Source organism: Corvus brachyrhynchos, unplaced genomic scaffold (assembly GCF_000691975.1).
Source record: "Corvus brachyrhynchos isolate BGI_N302 unplaced genomic scaffold, ASM69197v1 scaffold42, whole genome shotgun sequence".
Taxonomy (NCBI): Eukaryota; Metazoa; Chordata; class Aves; order Passeriformes; family Corvidae; genus Corvus; species Corvus brachyrhynchos.
In genome coordinates, this window is record NW_008237242.1 from 531,295 (window position 1) to 552,393 (window position 21,099).

The 21,099-nt window shown below is 37.8% G+C and overlaps 1 protein-coding gene across 1 annotated transcript in view; it reads left to right on the forward strand.

The window, feature by feature from the left end:
- Positions 1 to 21,099, forward strand: part of SPEF2 (sperm flagellar 2) — a 79,667-nt gene that overhangs the window by 5,558 nt on the left and 53,010 nt on the right. Inside the window, exons 3-9 of the mRNA XM_017730187.1 lie at positions 1,077 to 1,326; positions 6,850 to 6,990; positions 8,016 to 8,098; positions 8,947 to 9,163; positions 14,306 to 14,494; positions 15,791 to 15,978; positions 17,228 to 17,396. Coding sequence (XP_017585676.1) covers positions 1,077 to 1,326; positions 6,850 to 6,990; positions 8,016 to 8,098; positions 8,947 to 9,163; positions 14,306 to 14,494; positions 15,791 to 15,978; positions 17,228 to 17,396 — 1,237 coding nt within the window. The remainder of the gene's footprint in view (positions 1 to 1,076; positions 1,327 to 6,849; positions 6,991 to 8,015; positions 8,099 to 8,946; positions 9,164 to 14,305; positions 14,495 to 15,790; positions 15,979 to 17,227; positions 17,397 to 21,099) is intronic.

A 21,099-nucleotide genomic window follows, 5' to 3' on the forward strand; every position in this document is an offset into this window, starting at 1 on the left:
ATCTTAAGGGTTGTCTTTTTCCATTGTCAGTGGGAGAAGGGAGGAAGGTGGGGGGAGGAGGAGAGTTCTGAAGGTGGTATAATTTTTTTCTTTCCTCTTTTAGGTCTGTTAATAAACTTCTTTAAATTCTTTCAAGTTTGGTGCCTGCTTTGCATTTCTCCTAATTCTTATCTCACAGCAGATAAACAGTAATGAGTATTTTGGACCAAACCACTACATAGCAGAAGGTCTTCAGCTAAAATTAGGCATTTCTGTAGAATTATGCTGGATCTTGGCTGACCTCAAAAGCTTGTTGGTCCATGTGAGGGAACTGTTGCTAAGCAGTAGAGCAGTAGAGCAGTAGAAAGCATGATCTTCTGACTCAGACTGAAGTTATGGATTTGTTTGATGAAATTTGATGTGTTAATTGTTATAAACTGATAATTTATTGTTCTTTGGTTTTGCCCTGTGTATCTGTTGATCCCAAGTGTTTCTTCATGAGAATGTACTTATCAAGAGAAATATTAGCCTGCAAGCCACTATTTTAGTTTCAAATGTAAATTGTTCATTTAGAACATAGACTTTGTTTTCAACACTGCTTTAACCTGTGTGTCCATTTCTTTTTATTGGAGAAAAAATATGTTGAAGTGTTGTAAGGGTTAATAGATAATACTGACTTTTTTTGTACTTCCTTATGTTTTAACTGGTGAGAGCTCAAGTGACTGGTACAGCTAATACAGAAACTTCATTCAAACTCCTTGTGTGTTTGGTGGATGGTATACCATTAGCTGCAATCCAGATTAGCTTTTGCTGTTAGATGCACTTTGTGTGCACATGTACCAGGATTTATATAATCCAATGTGGTCTTTGTCTTTTCAAAAAGTTTTGCCTAGTAATCAATGCAGTTACCTGTACAGCAGCATAAAATTTAAGCCAAAGTGTGTATCACATTATTTAAGGAAGTCCTCTGTGGGTTGGTTTTTTTCTTCTCCTATCTTGGTATGAGATAAATGTCATGACCATGCTTAATGCAGCAAGTTGAATTTGAAAATAAGTTTATGTTCTGGTTTTTGTTGTTGTTGTTTTTAATTATATAGAGTTGCAGATGCAAAAATTAACAATTTTTCTCGCCTGGAGCCCACACTTCACCTCCTTGGTGTGCAGTTTAATGCGAATATGGCCCAAGACATCATGACAGGACAGCATGGGGCTGCAACAAATCTTTTATATGAATTGTATATTGCTTTAGAAAAAAAGAGGAAGGCAAAGTTCACTGGAGTAGCCATGGAAGCAATGAGACCTGCAGCAACTGTAAAGCTTAAGTCTACTGAAAGTGGAAATCGAGAGGTAACTAACTATGCCCCTTTCGAATAAATACAAAAAAGGTAGCATATTTACATGTACCTTTCAAGCATGTTGTGTGCTTTCCCTCTCTACTTTGTAAATATCCTATTCAAAACCCAGTACTTATAAGGAAAAGAAGCAGTCCTTTGTTATACGGTGTGTTTGCACAGCTTATCAGGAGCCCAATAGGATATTGATCTTCTGTGTTCTGTGTTTGTTTTGGTTCATTCTGTGTTACCTGCTCTAGTTTCAAGCTTTCTCCAGACTTAAAATATTGTAACAACAAAGGCTAGTAGTTGTTCAGCAGCTGCCTTTTTACTCTTTTGATGAGTACAGGTTGTAGACTGCATTGCGGTCTAGATATCAACTCAGACTAATTTCCCCTCCAGGAAACCTATTTATAACTATGTTGAACTCTGTGCCACAGTGGTTTGGTTCATTCTGTTGCATGTCTCTCCATATATTTATACTGCACTCCATTCTGTAATAACCACATGCTGAGAAATACAAAGAGAGAAAAATAAAGGGAAAAGGGAATGTCTAAGAGGAAGTCAGTGTTGATGTGGTAGGTTCTGTTAAAGGCTTCCTTCTTGTTTTCAGTGGTAATATTCAGTATGTCCAGACCATTATTTGTTATCAGGATGAGGAGTTTTTAAGAAGATATATATCACTGAAAATATTCAGCTGGGAGAAATTTCACTTTTTTTTTTTTCTGGCTCTATTTCTGAAAAACAGTCTACAAGCAGAAAGTTTACCAACAAGTACAAAGATAGTACTGGAAAGTTGAAATATCTCTTCACCTGTAGAGAGACAGCTTAAAGAAATTGAGCAACTGAGAGGAGGTCCTGTCTTTAGACAAGTTCCGAATGGCATTTGAGTCATGGAATGGTTGAGGTTGGAAAGGGCCTCTGGAACTCACTTATTTTAACCCCCCTGCTCCAAGCAAAGCCAGCTAGAGCAGGTTCCTCAGGACCTTGTTCAGTGGGGTTTGAATATCTACAAAGCTGGAGACTTTCAGTAAAGAATTGCTTCCTTACCTCCCCTGGTGCAGCCTGGGACAAATGCTGTGACTGATGGATGGCTACAGGCTGTTCAGAAAGGACAGGAGGGGAACGAGAGGCTGAGGGGTTGCCCTCTAAATCAAGAGGTTGATTCAGGGTGAAGAGTTGTCTCAGGGATTGACATGAGAAGGTTGAAAGCCTGTGGATAAGAATCAGAGACCAAAACAAAAAAGGGAGCCCTGTGTATTTACTGCAGTCTGCCTGACTAAGGGGAGCCTATTGACAAAGTGTTGCTCCAGCTACAGGAGGCGTCGCGCTCACAGGCTCTTGTCCTGCTGGGGGACTTCATCCTCCCCAGCATCTGCTGGGAAAGTAGCACAGGGAGCTGTAGGCAATCCAGGAGACTCCTGGAATGCATGGAGGATTGAGCCAGGTAATAGACAGAGGGGATGTGATACTGGATCTGTTAATGCAAACAAGATAACTGGAGACATCAAGACTGGAGGCAGCCTGGGCTGCAGTGACCATGCATTCATGGAGTTTTAGTCCTGAGGGATCAGGTAAGGAGTAAAGGTAGGCCCCTGAACTTCAGGAAAGCAGACTTCCAGCTCTTTGGGAAGATAAATCACCTGGGAGGCTGCCCTCAGGGACAAGGGAGGAGAACAGAGGTGGCAGATCTTTAAGGAATTCTTCCATAGTGAGCAAAAGGTAGCAATCCCCAGGAGCAAGAAATCAGGCAAGGAAGACAAGAGACTGGCATGGCTGAGTTAGGGAACTGCTGGGAAAGCAAACACACAGGCAGCTGAAGCTGGGGAAGGTGAGCTGGTAAGGGTATAGAGATGAAGTATGGTTGTGTAGGGATGGAGTGATGAAAGCCAAGGCAAAGCTGGAAATGAACCTGGCAAGGGACACAAAAAATAACAGGAAGAGCTTCTACAGGTATGTTAAGCAGAAAAGGAAGGTCAATAAACAATGCTGGAAAACTGGTAACAACAGAGGAGGAGAAGGCTGAGATACTCAACTTTTTTGCCTCAGTCTTCACTTCTCAATCCACACCGCTTGAGTGGATAAACAGCAGGATGGAGACTGGGGGACAGGCTCAAGTAGTGGGCCCATGGGAACATGATGAGATTTAACAAGACCAAGTTCTGGTGCTGCACCTGGGTTGGGACAACCCCTGGTATCAGCACAGGCTGGGCATGAACAGACCCAGAGCAGCCCTGCCCAGAAGGACTTGGGGGTGCTCTGGGTGAGAGGCTGGACATGCCCCGGCCATGGCACTCACAGCCCAGAGAGCCAAACGTGTCCTGGGCTGCATCCAGAGCCCCGTGGGCAGCAGGGGAGGGAGGGGATTGTGCCCCTCTGCTCCGCTCTGCTGAGACCCACCTGGAGCACTGCATCCAGCTCTGGGGTCCCAGCACAGGAAGGACAGGGACCTGCTGGGGTGAGTCCAGAGGAGGCCATCAAAATTATTAGAGTGATAGAGCACCTCTGCTATGAGGAGCCAAACTTAGAAAAATGGGATTGTTCAGCCTGGAGAAGGGAAGGCTTCAGAGTGACCTAATTGCAGCCGTCCAGGAACTGAAGGGAGCCTACAAGAAAGATGCAGAGAGACTTTCTACAAGGGCATGGAGCAACAGGGAAAGGGGGAATGCCTTCATACTGGAAGAAAGTAGTTTAGACTAGATATTAGGAAAAATTCTTTACTGTGAGAGTGGTGAGGCACTGGCACAGGTTGCCCAGAAAAGTTGTGGATGCCCCATCCCTGGAAGTGTTAAAGTCCAGGCTGGATGGGACTTTAAGTAACCTGGTCTAGTTGAAGCTGTCCCTGCCCGGAGCAGGAGGCTTGGAACTAGGTGATCTTTAAAGTCCCTTCCAAACCAAACCATCCTGTGATTCTGTTCCCACATGTCCTCTCACTGGATACCAGGGACAAGAGCACAGCACTTCCTCTGCACTTCACCTCCAGAGGAAGCTGTACAGAGCAATGAGGTGTCCTTTTCTCTCAACTAAACAAAGCTTGGCATCATTCAAGCTCAAATCTCTGAGTTCTTTTTAATGGACCTAGTTCTGATTTTCAGTTTGAACATGTTTAGAGGTTTTTCTGTGTAGATTAACACAGAAAAACACAGTTTGAAGCAGTGGTCTCAAAATGATCATATTTTAATATGTTTATTACTATTTCTGACTCTTCATTGCTTGATCTTTAGCTTTAGCATTTGAAAACTGTAGTACAACATCAGAATGACTTGCAACTACAGCAGATTTCAGAGCCTTCTGAACCAAAATCCAAGATGATAACAGATAAGAGAGCTCATGTGCATGTTGCAGAGCAGCTGAGAGCTCAGAACTTCCAAGAAGAGCAAAGAGCCCAAGATACTTAAAAGTGACTACTTATTTTTATAGACTTCTGAAGAAGTATTTCCTGAAGGTTATGTGCTTAATGAGTTAGTTAAAGCCAGTGTGAAGGCTTCTTGATTCTGTGCTACACACTCACATTTATCTAAGAACAAAGAAAAGTGGTGTGCATGGAAGTAAAGCCAATGTACTCTTGTGAGACCTTAAAAACGTATTTAAGCATCACTTGATGTTAAGTTGAGAGTATTTGCATATTGTCAAGCATGGAAAATATTTATAGATTTGAAGACAAAGTGCACGTTTCACACCTTGTATGGGTTTGAGATGTCCTTGTAAAAGAGGTCTGTGTCATTCTTCTTTTGTGAAGAAAAGATGAAGCGCTGTACAAAAGCAGGAAAATGACAGAAGGGCACCTATAGTGGGTATGGCCTCAGAACATCTTGTACTTCTGTGTAGCTATTCCGATGAGGTAAAAAAGGAGGAAGAAATTTCTTTAGACATGGAAACACTCATCCAAAGCAGAGTTCATAGTTTATATAGAGGAAATGGCCTGGTATTCAGGGGGTGTTGAACCACATTGACAAAGTAGTTGACTAATTTGATGTATATTTTATATGGCTAATGAAGGAAGAGAGTCTTGCTGTGGTTATTTAGCTGTTCTATTGCCACTGCATGAGCAAGAATGAAAAAAAGTCCCTTCATCTAGAAGGGACTAGATGTGTCTAGAAAACAAAATGCAAGCAATATACTAAATATTCAAAATAACATTTTGAAAGAGAAATTTTGAATATCTCTTTTGATGTATTATATGTTTTTAAATATCTTTGACTTCTTTGTGTAAAAAGTATTTTTCTTCTTTGTTCCACCTTTACCTGCATGTGTATCTGGTGCACTTTAAATGAGTGTAATCTATATGTTTGTTACTTCTCGATCATTTGAGCTAGTTTTACCTAATGTGTTACCTAATGGTATTCTCAGTTTCTGTGCCAGGAAACTGGTATTCTCATTTTCTGTGCTGTAATCAGACCTGAAACAGGTACTGTACTAGAACTAGAATTCAATGAAAGCCCTTTAAAGCCTATTAAACACTGTTTATCTGATGTTATGAACTAGTTTAACACAGAAAACCAGAGGAAACTAAGCCTCTGTAAATAAAATGGATCAGACCCAGAGAGGTTCAAAATATACCCAAAAATGTGATTAAAACCAAATGAGATTAGATGTTGGTGCCAAAAAATTGATGTTTTATTTCATGGTAAAATAGGCAAAGAGAAAGAAAAATAAAAGAAAGAAAGAAAGAAATAGAAAAAGAGTTGTGCATGGGGATGGTGTGACAGAGGTTAAATAAGGAAGCATATCACCCATCCGAGAGCCCCAACAACGTCTTGTTGCTCCCCTCCATCGGATCTTCTGGTGGTGAGGGTCCCCCACCACTTCTGCGCCATCATGCGACGCCAAATGTATCAAATCCAGTGGATTAATACACCTTTGGGTCATGTGGGAACACCCATGTGCTTCCCTTGCAGGGGGCCAGTTTGACACAGTCCCTTGCTACACAGTGGATCTGTTGCATCATCTCTGGTGCTCTGGTGCAGGGTCTGGGGACCCCTTTGGGGGGGGCCTTTGATGGGCCATGACACCTCCGCTGCTGTCCTTCACATGGGTGAGGCTTTTTCCCCAGGGTGAAGGGGTCCTGCAGCTGTGCTCCTCTGTACAGCGGAGGATGGGTGTTCACTGCCTTGAACCAGAGACTTCTCCAACACCCAAAGCCTCTTTCCCCCCACCCTTTGGTGTGAGGGTCTGTGCAAAGCCTGGCAGCTGATAGCCCTTGGGCTGCGGTCTCCATTCCGGTCTCCACTCTGAAGGTGTTAAGCTTGTGCTCTGTGAATGTATTCCTCTCCCCCAGCCCTGAGTTGTTACTTTATCTATGCTCATCAGCAAGCAGTTCAGGACCTCAGTCAGGGCTCCATTCAGGGCGTGGTGGTCTTCTCTGCAGCTTTTGTTGTACAGTTTTGCTATAATAAGCAAAGGTCCTTCATGAAGATGTTTAAGTCATAAACTATAAGGTTTCAGTCTCCGACATTTGCTCAAATCTGGAGCCTGATAATCTCTTCTAGTTTCTTCTTGGAAGATAATTTTCGGCTTAATTATATTTGCTTCATACCAGCATTACATAGGAAGAAGGAGACAAAATGAAATAATGGCCAGGATTCAAGCAGCTGTTACACAGATTCAAAAACAACCATCAAGACCCACCATAAAATCTGTTGAAGCCAAAAGATTCTTAAAGAAGAAAAGGGAAGCAGAGGTAATTACCATCTCTGTTGGTTTAATGCTAATTACATTAACGCAAATCCCATAATTTCTGGGAACATTTATAGTTACAAATGTTGTACTTGCACCATCCAAAAGCTGCTGACTGGCAAACTGATATCAGTTCAACCAGTGAAAATTGGGCTGAATATTTGCATGATTATGATTTTGCAGTTGGTTTTTAATAAGAAGCGCTTTGATGTTAAGAGAAATTTCATACTGAATAAATACCATAGATAGGTAGCAATTTGGTTGCTGAAAGTAGATACAAGTCTACTAAAAAGAATAAATTAAATAAAAACATTAATGTTCCTTTCTGATTTGTGCATGATGACATTTTGCACCGTAATGTTTGAATTGTTCTGTAACACACTATGAAACTGTCTGCTTATTAGATGTTAGTAACAACTAAAATTGACAGTAATCTTAAATCAAATCAAGACATGCAGCAATTAAAAAAAAAAATCTGCATTATCTGGTACCAAAAAATTCTTGGATTGTAATTCAAGTTCATGGATTGTATTGTCCTTAGGGGTGCAACTATTACCAGTTTTTGCAACGGGGCAACAGTAACAGATGCATTTAAATGTATAGTAACCTATAGGAGCATAGTTGCTTGAAAAAACTATCAGGGATACATTCAAGCTACTAAATCTAAAGCAGATCATAGTTCAGAATATTTTGTTTCAAATACCCACATGATGAGAATTATATACTCTGCTAGAGCCCTATGCAAAATCAGAATTATCCTGCAGAATGAACTGCTGCAAAATTCTAGGATTTTCTGGCTGGTGGAAGTAGGTGTAGCTAGGAAGAGGGAAGAGGGAAAGGAAGTGAAAAGTGTAAGAAATCATCTTGCCTTTATTCTTGGTTGGCTGATGCTTACAATATTTTCAGTGTAAGCATTTCTGTTGTACTAACCTGACATGAAAGTAATTCCCTAGTACTTGCTCTGTTGAACCTTCTTTACGTTGCTTTGTGAAGAGAAAGGAAACATAAAATTTTGTGTTACTTCTTCAGAATGTATACAGGGAGATAGAACAGTTTGAGAAGTCTCAAGTGGCAGGAAGTACCTCTGCAGTACACGGCCAGGTGACTGACAGGTAACATTTGAATATTAAATTGTTAAGAATAGGCAGGATCCTACCTCAGGTGTCTGCTATGTACACAGCTACTTGAAAAAAGAGTAATATCTCATTTAGTTTAAACTGTGATTATCCTTTGAATGAGTACTGCACTAGCTATGATTTCAGCTCCAACACAGTTGCAGTGTCTTTAACTTACCTTTAGTTGTAGTAGTGATGGCTCAAACTTCCTTCAATAGTTTTTGCCATGTATGCAGCAAGGCTCAAAATGCATCTTTTTTTCTGTTCGTTTTAGTCATAGGGTCTGTAGGGTCAGCTAGCCTTGCAGCAAAATGGGAATGGTTGTGAATGTACGTACACAGTAATATATTTCAAAGGGAAAAGAAGTAACTTTTCTCCTGAAACTTATCTGCATGTTGATTTATTTGTGAATAGTTGCAAGTAATTTTCATTCTGTCACCCTTAGTGATATGCATCCCTACTCAGAAGATGTGACACTCATACATACTGCTATGGATATTTCTGGGTGTAAAACCTGTGATTAATAGCTGCAAAACTACTCAGAGTGTATCACTATATTCAGGAGTGACCCATCTTTCTTTGGCATTTTGTGAGCCATTCTGACTTCCTGTTTCTGCAGAATTTGGCTTCATATTGACAAAGAAACTAATGATTAGTTGGCTCAAGTCAGTGCTGGAACCTTTCTCTGGACCTAGTGGACACTGTGGGGCACAAGAGCATCAAGAAGTAGCCACAGTGCCCACAGAATGATGTTCTACATTTGTTAGACTTGCACATAAGTATACAGGCATCTCTATGAAAAGACGCTTAAGAACATTAATTCCTATCTTTCTTTTTTCAATCAGTGATATGCAAGAATTATTGCAAACACAGAAGTTTCAAGAAACAACTCTAGAAACTATACCAGAGATGAGAACTGAGCTGTTAAGTATTTATTCAGATGATGAATATATAAGGAAAATTCAAAAACATGTAGAGGAAGATACATTTGCTAGAGAACAACGAGCCAAGAGACGACAAAAAATGCTTATGGATCAGTTAGCAGCACATGAAGCGCAGGAGGTGGGAAATTGTATGCTGAAGTACATAGTCTATGTGCAATTAATTAGTAATCTAAAATGTGCTTATAAATATAAAATGAGTACTTCTGGAAGGCTGAATAAAATTTGAAGGGGATAAAGGGACTTACATACACTTATGTCTGAATACCTCTTTTGTGTCAACCCCTGAAAAATATGGAAGGTTGACTTTCTTCATCACCGCCCTTATGTCATGCTTATAAACTTTAAAGGATGAAATTAAGGCAGCAGAACAAAGATTATTAAAAATCCGTTGTAGACCTGCCTTCTTTTCCCTGCCCCTTCCCTCAAAAGTTGAACATCCTATGGTATCAAAATGTATACTGGTTCTAAAGAAGACACATTTAAAACCAGAAAACATGGCAGTCCTTGTTTGAATACCTGTATTTACAAATGTGTCATATGATGGTTTTGGTCTGGACTGATGAATTTTGAAATGGTTGTGGTGGGTGATATGAAGAATCAAAATTTAATTTTCAGGTCAGAGCTTTGGTGTCTGATGTGTTATTGAATAAAAGATATGTCTCTGAAGAATGTCTGCGTTGTGTCCAAAAATGAATGTTGCAGGTTATTCTGTTTTAATCCTGTCCCATAAAGCACAAGGATTTTAGGATTCCTCTTCATAGATTCTTCCTTTAAAGAGCAGCTTTTAGATTACTGATTTCACAGATCTTCTGTTTTTTAGAATGGTTCTATCAAAATACAACCTTACAACTTACTCGGGTTTTTTTTATTTTTGGTTATTTTTTATTTTAGTATTTCCCTGTGAGTCCTTAGTTTAGATCATATGTGTCGAACATTACATAGCTGATCCTATTTCCACTGCTAGTAATAATAATACTAACTATAGTAGTAATAATAATAATATTGCATAATAATAGCGTTTCAGATGTGTAGCATCTCTGAAAATGTGACTATTGCATTTATTTATTTATTTATTTATTTAAGCCTTGACATCTAATGTCTGGAGATTTTTGGAAATATTAAGAAAAAGTTTAATTTGTTGGGGTAAACATCTAGAAGTTAGATGCTTCTCAGTGTCTATGTCAGACCTCTGTTTTTGAAAAACACCTGTAGTGGCTAAGACCAAAAGTCCATTTCTCATATATCCTGTCTCTGAGGTCTCATTCAAAGAGATTTTACATTATGTTCTTGTTGATATGCATAGGCCATGAAGAAGTTTTGCAACCCACTTACCTGAAATCACTGCAGACCCCGAACTTGCTCTTTAGGCACTCTCAGCTCTTGCAGCCCCAGCAGTGTGGACCAGTGGTTCCAAAAGCCACAGCTACCAGTCTGCAGAGCACTTGGTGGATACAGCAGCTGAGTTCCAGAGCAGCTCCAAATCAAGTAAAAACTAGCAATAGTGTTCCTAGCTTCCCAGGAAGAAAAATCAGCTTTGATGTAGGAACAACTGAAATCACAGACTGCAGGGACTAGAAGGAAAGACAAATGAGCATTTGACTGAAACAGTAATGTGACCATATCAGAGAATCTATTTAGTGGTAATTTGGTTCTAAATTAGCAGAGGAAAACCTGTTTTGTTGGGACTTCATGGGATTTCAGAAATTAGATGTTAGTTGACTTAAGAGAAGTGGGAAGCAAACTGAGGTATTTTCTTTAAAAATGAATGAGTTTACAAATTAGTTCAAAATCGCTTTTTTCTTCCATTAGATATTGAACTGGAAGGGGTTTGCTGACTGAAATTGCAGCTGTTTATATGCATTTGGGTCTGGTTTCTTACCTATACTGCATAAACCTTGAACACAGCATGGGATCATTTAGAGTCAAAGGAATTTCATCCCTTTAGAGTGCTGTGTTTTGTATCCATACTTGCAAACGTTTATTAAAAGAATCTTGTTCAAACTCTCTTTTTTTGGTACACTACAAGTTGGAGCTTGGGAGAGACAATACTTTACAATTACATGACAGTACTCTAGGTGGAGCACAGCATGATGGAAGTCAGATTTTCATAGGCAGGTGTTGAAAGTATTTGACAGTTGTATGGCTTCTGAATCTTTATCTCCACCATTTCAACACATTATTGGCAATTTGTACTTGTTATTTTCAATGCTCTGTTCAGATTTTATCTCTCTGAGTTAAAAAGTTATCAGATGTAAGCTACTATCAGCAATAAATCAAGAAATTGAAAGTGGGAGGAGAAACTAATTGTTAGTAGCTTATTACTTGTCAATCAAGTAGATTTATGTATGCTAAGCTCTAAGTTTTGGTCATAAAATTTATGACCACACAACAGCACAGGATTTTTTCACTTGTATGTAAATCAAACAAGGAAACAGAAAAATAGAAGAACGTGATATAGTAACTATGTATGAACAACATGAAACATAAACACGTTAATGTTTGGCCACTGGATGCCACTGTTGTCTTAAGTAGGTAAACTAAAAAAAAGGTGTCTATTATGCTTTCTCAATAGTAATTTTTCGAAGTATTACTAAGATGTCCCATTTGTCATATTTATGATTTCTTCAAGCACTTCAAAGTTCACTGTGAAGATGTTTACATAAAATGTTAGGTCAAAACCTTTTACTACAAGTTTTATTTTGTGTCTTTGTAAGTTCAGAAGTTTCAAAACTTACCAGCCTTTGGCTTGAGTGCTTTGTGCATTCCTTTTTGTATGAAAGAATAGCTACTAATGCTTCACTCCCCCATCCAACCATCCAATGAGGATCCTTTTTGAAACTATGTGTTTGGAGTTTGGTGTTCTGAATCCTTCCTTATCTGATGTGTAGGTTGAATTGCCTTCTCACTATTTCTTGTTCCTCAAAAATTTCCTGCTGGCTGTTTTTAGGCCTAGTTAGCATGCCAAAGTATTTGATCACTTAAAATACCGAAGTTCTCTATTCTTTTAAAAAGAGAAGATCTGTTTTGGCTGATGTGAAGTGACTCTTCCAATTTCCTTTTTGAAGAGCAAATTCACCTAGAAAAGGTGTTTTAATTTCTCACTGGACCAACTGTTTGCACCACACAGTTGATGGTTTGACAAATCACCACTTTTAGGGTGGCTCATTCAGTTCTCTGTGAATAAGGATTTTAACATCCATTTTCTGCTGGTGAAGGGTTATTACTGCTGCAGTAATTCATGGCTGAGGGTAAGCAGCAACTAATGAAAAAAATGAAGGATTTTTACTTGCAATAAGAAGTAAATTGTGTAACTTCTGCTCTTCTTTGAAATCTTAATTGAAATACCAAGTATAAGGAAACAGTGTCTGGAACTGAGGCAGCAAAGGGTACCATACCTCTTGTTATTGTCTTGAGTTCATGAATGTAAGAGGAAATGGACAGATTAACTCTTCATTAGGCAGTACTATTGGAAAATTTTATCACCTGAGCTATATCAAATGACACTTAGAATGAAATTGTTGTGATTGCATTGTTTTCCATTTCAGTTGTATGTATGATGATAATTCCCTCCATAGAAAAATTATTTACAAACTATACTACGGATAAAGAACAAAACAAGACACATTTGAAATTAGATCCTCATTTAGTGAAAAGCTTTCTAGAGAGATAATATAGCATCCAGGTGAAGGACTCTATGATTAAGGCCCAAGATGAGTGCACATTTGTCACTAGGACTATCATGCAGTGTCATGAGATTCAGTGCTAGGAAAGGGGAGTTCAAAGCCCATATTTTGGCTAAAATAAGAAAAATGTTAAGACATTTTTATATCAGCCTAATATTTTCAAGTCACCAGAATTTAATTGGAATGTACTTTCTTCCCAGCAATTGTGAAGGGAAAGGAACTTAAAAAATATGGAAAGAGATTTATTTGTTTGTTTGTTTGTTTTAAATTGGCTTCACCCCAACATCAGCATTAAATATCTAAATTATTTAGAAAGTTCTTGCTCTTAGTGTTGCAATTACAATAGTCATCCTGTGCATTAGAATTCTATTACAAGTGTCCTGGTTGCATTGTGTAGGACAGATCTAGACCTCTTTATATTTATCATCATAATGTATATATCATATGCAATCAAGTTGGATTTTCCATTTATACGTGAAGTTACATAATGTGTTTTGCCCTCTCCGTCACAGACAGCTGATAGAAAATAGAAGTGATACTTCATATTGGTGTGTTTTGTTTTTCATTTTTTTAAATTACTACTAACTGACTTTACTTGTGCCTCTGTTTTTAGAAAAATGAATTTGAAATCTTCAAATCGGATCCCAATTTAAGTCCTTAAATTTGAATACATTTCATAGCAGTTTTGATGCATCTGAAGCAAATATTTCCTCTAGAATTCTGCTGTAGCATTCGTCTTTGGAATGAGGCTTGTAAGGCAAGCCGGTGTTTTTGCTTAGGACTCAAAAGGAGTTTTGGGCTGCGATAGTGAGGCAAAACTTTTAGTTAGATTAAGCATTAGTTTAGATACCAAGAACAGTCTGGAGAAGTGTAGCAGTGAGAAGATACTATTATGTTTCAAGAATACTTTGAAAAATAACAATTCACAGCCTTCCAAGTGTCTGTGCACACAGACCATGTCTCAAGCAATGATTCAGAATGATTTTCTTTTAGTACTGCATAGTGTATTATATTCATGTCCCAGTGAGAACACTGGAACTATTACCCAGAGGTCCTGTATTTTGCTCTGTTCTGAGTTCTTCCTCATAGTCCTAATCTGCTGAATAGGGAAGAATGGAGAAGATAATTACCCAATTCCCCCAAAAGAAGGACAAATTTCAAATCTGTAGAAAATAGACTGCTTGAGGGTCCTGTAGATTTTTTTTTGAGAATGGGGACTGGTGAATAACAGGGTTAAATTAATGATTTGAGGAAAGGGTATATCTTCAGACAAGAAGCTGTTATTTGAAATATGCTGCAGTTTCTTTACACACAGGAAATAACCACATTAAAATGGAGTTAGTCTGACCAGATATATTTTTACTGGGTATCTCAGTTAAGACATATTTTGAATTCTTACATAGTTTGTGAAAATTGTACTAATAAACAGATACGAACGTTGTTCTGAATTTATGTCCTGTATAAGCAGGTGAGTGCTGTCATATGACAGCAGTCCTATTTCTCATATTAGCACTGATGAGTTTTCTAGGGAATAGTTTATAAATTGTGCTTTGTGCCATTATTTTTTTATCTTTTAGAAGGCTTACCGGGAGGAGCAGCTCATTTACAGACTAATGAAACAATCTCAGCATGAGCAGAGGATTGCTGCTCAACTCATGCATGTTCGGCATGAAAAAGAGGTGCTAAGGCAAAACAGAATTTTCAGGGAAAAGCAATATGAAGAAAGACGACAGAAGGAGTTCCAGGAAGCTCTTGACAGAGAAGCGGTAAAAGATTGTTTGATCTCTGAATTGCTGCAGGAGTGCTAGAATACCCTCATGTTACAAAATAGAATCTGTGTTGTCAACTGTTAGACTGCAGGACTTTCCTAGGGACAGGATGACTTTGTGATACATATATTCTTTTATCTGAGTTCAAAGGTACAGCTATAAGCAATAAGCATGTAACTGTAACTGTAGGACTGAGTGCATTTTGTACTGTGTTAGAAGTTTAGGGGGATTTTGCAGGGGGAAAGAACAGCTAATCTACCTGATCTAGTGCAAGGTGTGCCTGCGATGGCAGGGGGCTTGAACTAGATGGCCTTTAAAGGTCCCTTCCCATCTCAAACCATTCTATTGTTCCATGGTCCTGTAATAAGGGATAAAGCTGAGCAACTTAAAGTCTGATTTTGATTTTTTCTTCCATACTGATTTTAACTTTGTAGGAAAACATCTCTGTGTGCTTAGTTTAAAAGGCACAGTCTTGCAGAGGCAGCAGGACAATAACCTAAGGTCTTGTTTTGAAATTCATGTTCATAATTTCATTTAGATATGATGTGTTAAGGTCTGTTTTTGACAAATGCTGGAGTAGTTTCACTCATGAGTGCTAATTCCTATTTTGAAGCTTTAAGTTGATTAAAAGGACTTATAATTCTGTGGTAAACTGCCAAGTGCTATGCTCATAGTAGGCCATAATGTAATATTAGAAATTTTATTTTTGTCCTGTCAAAAACAGTCAGCAGCTCCAAATCCTCCAATGCAGCTGGAGTCCTGTGTAATCAGCAGCTATAGCTATTGATTACATCACCTCTTTAAGTATGCTTTCAGCCACCACCACAGGAGGTGGTGATGGAGCACACCACCACAGGAACTACTGGTAATTTTCTACCATGACCAGAAATCTTTTAAAGATTGAACAACACCAATAATATGAAATTATTTGAAGATCAGAATCTAGTAATATAAATTACATGTTCTAAATGGGTTGTTACACTGAAAGCTGCAATTTCACTGCCCTCAAGGACTGAATATGTCTTAATCTGTTTGTCATAAAAGAAGTAATGGGTTTCTCCTTTATTTTATTCTGTTTTAGAAAGCAAATGAGTGGGAATTTATAGAGTGAATAAAAATTTTTAGACTCGTTTATGCGTTAGTCTGCCTTCTGGCTGTGCAACTCTGATGAGGATCGAGCTGTTTTTGTTTCTTGAGTTAAATGAACAAGTTAATTTTCATTTTCAGGACTGTGTACCTCTGCCCTTCCATTTTCATTGCTGTCTCAAATTTTCTCCTTAAAAACAATTCTAGGCTCTTGCAAAACAAGAAAATATTTATAATGAAGAACAAATAATCAGAGAAAGAGAACACCATAAGAAAATTGCTGCTGAAAGAGCTCAGGCACGCTATAAAAAGCATTATTCTATATGTTGGGAAATGATAGACCAAATCATTGATTTGTCGGCAAAAGTAGGAGAATATTGTCAACTGACAAACAAGTGAGTATGTAGCTGCTAGGCAAAAATAACACCTGTTAGGTAGCTGTTAGGCTGCGTCATTCAGGCTGGTGTAAGCATTATAGCAAATTATGTAGTTTCTCAGATATTTTACATGGCAGCTGCAATTAGTTTGTATGCGAGAATGGTGACATTACTTTCATGTGAGGATTCACTGGTGTGTAGTACAGGGTGAACAAATGCTACAGCCTTAGCGTAATTTCTTGAAAACGCAACTAACTTGAATTCTTAGGAGACCAAAATCCACTAGTGCTACGGCTTTTAAAACTGCTGATTTCCTTTCTTGTTACCAAATTCCTTAGTTAGAATTTAAAAACTGAATGGTGCTCATCTCATTCTAGACCGTTCCACTAACACTTTGTCAGAGTAATACAAACAGGATGAATTTCTCAGGATAGATAAACCTGCCTGGACTGTCCAAAGCTTAGCAACTGAGCCCAAATTCTTCTGAGTTCTACATGCTGTGATTCCATCTTCTGACATGCCCTAATTGCACAGGATTTCTGAGATGGTCCTATAAAGGCAGTAATCTCCAAGTGCCTCTACAGTAGAAGTGTTTAAAAAACCATGGAATGGGGCTTTATTGCGGTGGTTCTTTCATTAGTATTCAGTGATTTGACTATGGGGTTAGACTTACAGTGTTAGAAAGTATGCCAAAATCTTATTGCTTTTTAGTGTAATTGTATGTTAAAATAATAAAATTGTAACCATGTGAAATACACATGGTTATATTTCATGGAAATTATATCATTTTGGCTTATTTAGGATGTGGTAAAATGGTCAGCCTAGGCACAGTTTAGTGAAATTACTAGCTAAAGAAAAGGTTTAATTCATATAATTCTGAATTAATTTTAACTTTGAGGAAAAATATTCTATAGATTTTTGGCAAGAGGAGGCCTTACACCAGAAAAGGAAAGAATATTTTGGGGCAGGGAAAAGTAGCTGTAGCGAAACTGTTACACACAGTTTTGGCACAGCTCTGCCAGCCAAATATTGTGTGATGACACATTTGTGAAAACACTGAAGCCTACAAGTGCCTACAGCTGTCATAAAACTAAACAAGCACTTATAATGGCTGTAATAATTACAGGATGCATTATAAACTATAACTAGTTTAGCATATGCTTGTTTCATGATTGGGATTCTTGTAAATTTGAATACACTAGTGTCAAATATCCAACACTCTAATTTTTGGTTGAAACCTCTTTTTTTTTTTTCCTTTTTTCTGCAGCCGTGTTCCGTTAAAACTGATGCTGGATTGGAAGGAACTTTTTTTAAATGGAAAACCAATATATGAACAAGCCTCAATTCAGCCTTTGCCAGATGAACCTAGCCCAGAACAACTTGTAGAGCTGAATAAAATGAGTCTGTTAGATGAAAAAGATTATGGTGAATACAAGGTACACCAAACTGATAAGGCATAATGGAAGATAATACACCTTGCTTTTTCATAATCATAAACTTTATGTTGTGATCTTGCACTTTGTTCTATTACTGGTTTCTAATGTCAAATTTAGACACACATTTTCTTTTCATTGCTTGTTTATATGAAAACTATATTTGATGTTAGTAGCAATTATAATTCCATTCTTATATATAACCTTAATTATATTTCTTGAGTTGTAGGATCATCATGTTAATTACAATGCAATGAATTTTCAGCTAACTGAAATTTGAAGGTACAATTAATAATACCAGATTTGAAAATGCAACAAAAAGTAACCAGTAAAAGCAGTAAAATTAAATAGTGTGTATGTTACAAAACCTGAATTCTTGATTTCAGCAACTTGGAGTAAAAGTTCTCTAACAAGATTTATTGGTTTGAATGATCCATTTGTTTTAAGATAGTAATGTTTTTTCAAATTATTAATAATGGCTGACATTTTTCTTAATCTTCTGTTAGAATACAAGTAAATATTTTTCAGGGTGCATTAAAACTTTACTTCAACTTTTCAATACTTTGATGTAATTTCAAAATTGAAAGATTAAGGATTGACATTTCCCTGTTAATATGTATTGTTCAATTTTTTCAAAATTATATTAATGATTATATTAGTTAAATCCCATTACATATTTAGACTTCTCAAATAACCTGGTGAGTAGAATGTGGCAAAATCATGGCAAATACCCAGTCTTTGTCTTGTTGGGAATTTATAACTACAATATATATTCGCTTTTTATACACAGCCTGAGCCAATTGGTACCTTTTCTTTTGCCATGAGTCTAGATGTTCATTATAAGTTTCTGTGATGAATGCCTGACAGCTCAATTTACTGTGGCTTCAATTTTAACACATACTTTTCTGATTTATCTCTTTATAAGGTTCTGATTCACAGCATACCAACTCATGTATGAATTTTGTGATTATTTTCTTAGGTGAAAAAAGGGCTATACACAAAGTCAACAGGGAGGACATAAAAGACAGGCAGGAAACAGTGGAGAGCACTAATGAAAAATTAAGTTTTTCAGTCATATTTTTGTTTATATTATGAAGCCTCAGTAGTCTTCTCTAACTGTAACATCACTGAAGGTCACAAAAATTTATTGACACATTTAAAACCTCTTTTTTCCTTCCAGGCTATTTCAAATTATTTAATAGTTGATTTATTCCCAGATGCTGTTAGTCTTATGCCTTTCTGAATTATTCATCAAAAGCTGGCATCATATGACATGTAAAATTGTTGGCACCAGTTCATACTTACGTCTTCTAAAAACCTAAGTGAACATCTAATTCTTTCAAAGTATTACTTCTAGATTAAAGTTTATTGACAGGCCATTCTGACAACATTTATGCTGATATTCTTAGTGCTTTTGAAAAAAGCTCAGGACAGGCAATTTGGCATCTCTCAAGAATACCGTGCTTACATTAGTAATACCAGCTACAAGTGTCAAATATATTTGATAAAATACAAGAAAATTCCATGTGATCAGTCCATTGCACATTACTTATTACATTTTATTTTTAGAATATTTTTTGAAACTGCCATGTTATAAGATGTGCCTAATCACTTAATAAGTTCATGGAATAACCCAAAACCAAGCATAGCATTATTAATTTCCAGCTTCATCCAAAAATTTTGACCAGGAGTTATATAACTCCCACCTGGAGGCCAGAAAATTTGTTTCTAACAGGTAAACTATTTTACCTCATGACAGATACAGTCTAGCAATCTTCTGGTTGAAAGAGGAAGATAGTTGAAGGGTGGGGGAACCCATTCCACTTGGAATTAATTTTTCCTAGGGGTCTAATAGAATTTAAAACAACTGATCCATCCCTACCTGTATGTTTAAAGAAAAGTTATTCAGATAGTGCAAAGATTGGGGCTTTTTAAGGATGTCTGTTCAATTGCACATAAAGTATGTTTTCTGAGATATGTTAGAGAGGGGATGTTGCGCAACTCAAAAATATTTTCTTTATTTGTTTTTACCGATTAAAAATAAGTGACTTTAAATTTATTTTAGGCTGATAATTAAATTGTGTTTTTCTGTCTAATATGCATGTGTTCAAAATCAATATTGATCAAATTCTACTAGTAGAATGGATGCTATTGCAATACATGATTCAGGTAGTAAATTCAGGGAGAGGTTGCATATGCTGCCTAGAATGAGTTCAAAACCTTGTCTTTCAATAGAACTTTAGAATTGTCCACTTCTGTTGATGGTGATGAAATATTCAATATAGAGAATGACACAATTGTTTGGGTTTAAAGGTTTGTGAAGGTCATTTGCATTAAGCAGGGCCAGCTTCTGAGTCAGGTCAGGTTGCTTGGCACCTTGTCTGGTCAACTTTCAAGTGTTCCAAGGATAGAGATTCCAGAGACTCTGTGCAATCAGTTCCCATGCTTTACCAGTCTCATTGTGAACTTTTTTTTTCTTCCTTTTTGTCCTGCTTGGAATGTTCCTTGTTGAAACATTTGACTTCGCTGTCAACACTGTTGTGCACCCAAAATGAAGTGACTATTTCTAATTAAAAATAGTATTAGTCTACACATCTTTCAAACAGCTGTATAATATCCTTCAACCAAATAAATATTAGTGCAGGACTAGTATTTTTCTGTGTACTAAAATGTCTTTTAGCTTCTCACAGCATAAACTTCAGGACATCAGGACTTTCCTAGTGCTATAAGATGCAAAACTGGGAGAGCGAAAGTACAATTCTGTGTTCCGTTCTTTTGACTACATCCTTTCATTCTTATCTTTCTTCCAGTGTGATTTTCAGTAAAATCATCTTTACTAGTAAAACCTAGTAAATCGTACAACTGATAAATTTCTGTTGATCTCAGGGTACATGAACTGGAAGTTTCTACTCAGTATCTCCTTCCCTTAAAGATATTTGGATTGGTTTGAGTTGTTGGCTTTGGTTTGATTTTTTTTTCTCTCTATTGAATGTGTGTTAGGCAAATACATATATTTGAAATCTTTGCTCATGAAATTTTCGGAGATTTAAGTGTGGTACTGGGCAATAATGTTGCCCAGTTTTAGAACACAGAATATTAGGATAGTGGATTTCTAATACAAAAATCTGCTACTGATCAATTCTATAGTATTGGTGAAATTATTTTTCATGTTTATGGAATTAGAAAAGGGGTTATAGGAATCTGTATTAAATTTGCACAGCAAAGTTCTGGTGGCAGGGGGCTGCTGGAAGCTTCCCCCCCCATGTCCAAACAGCCCATGCCAGCTGGCTCCAAGATGGTCCCATCACTGGCCCAGGCTGCGCCAACCAGTGATGGCAGTGACACCTCCGTGATAACGTATTTAAGAAGAAAAAAGGTTTTTACGCAGACCTCAGAGAAGAGAGGAGTGAGACAATGTGAGAGGAACAACTCTGCATATACCAAGGTCAGTGGTGAGATGAGGAGGTGCTCCATGCACTGTTGCTGAGGTTCTCCTGCAGCCCATGGAAGCTCATGGTGATGCAGAAATCCATCTGCAGCCTATGGAGGACCTCACACCGGAGCAGATGGGTGCCCAAAAGAAGGCTATAATCCTGTGGGAGCAGGCTCCTGGCAGAACCTGTGGCCCCTCGAGAGAGCAGGTTTACTGGCTGGACTTGTGACCCCACAAGGTGTTCCGGTTTGGCCAAATTTAGAAATATATCCT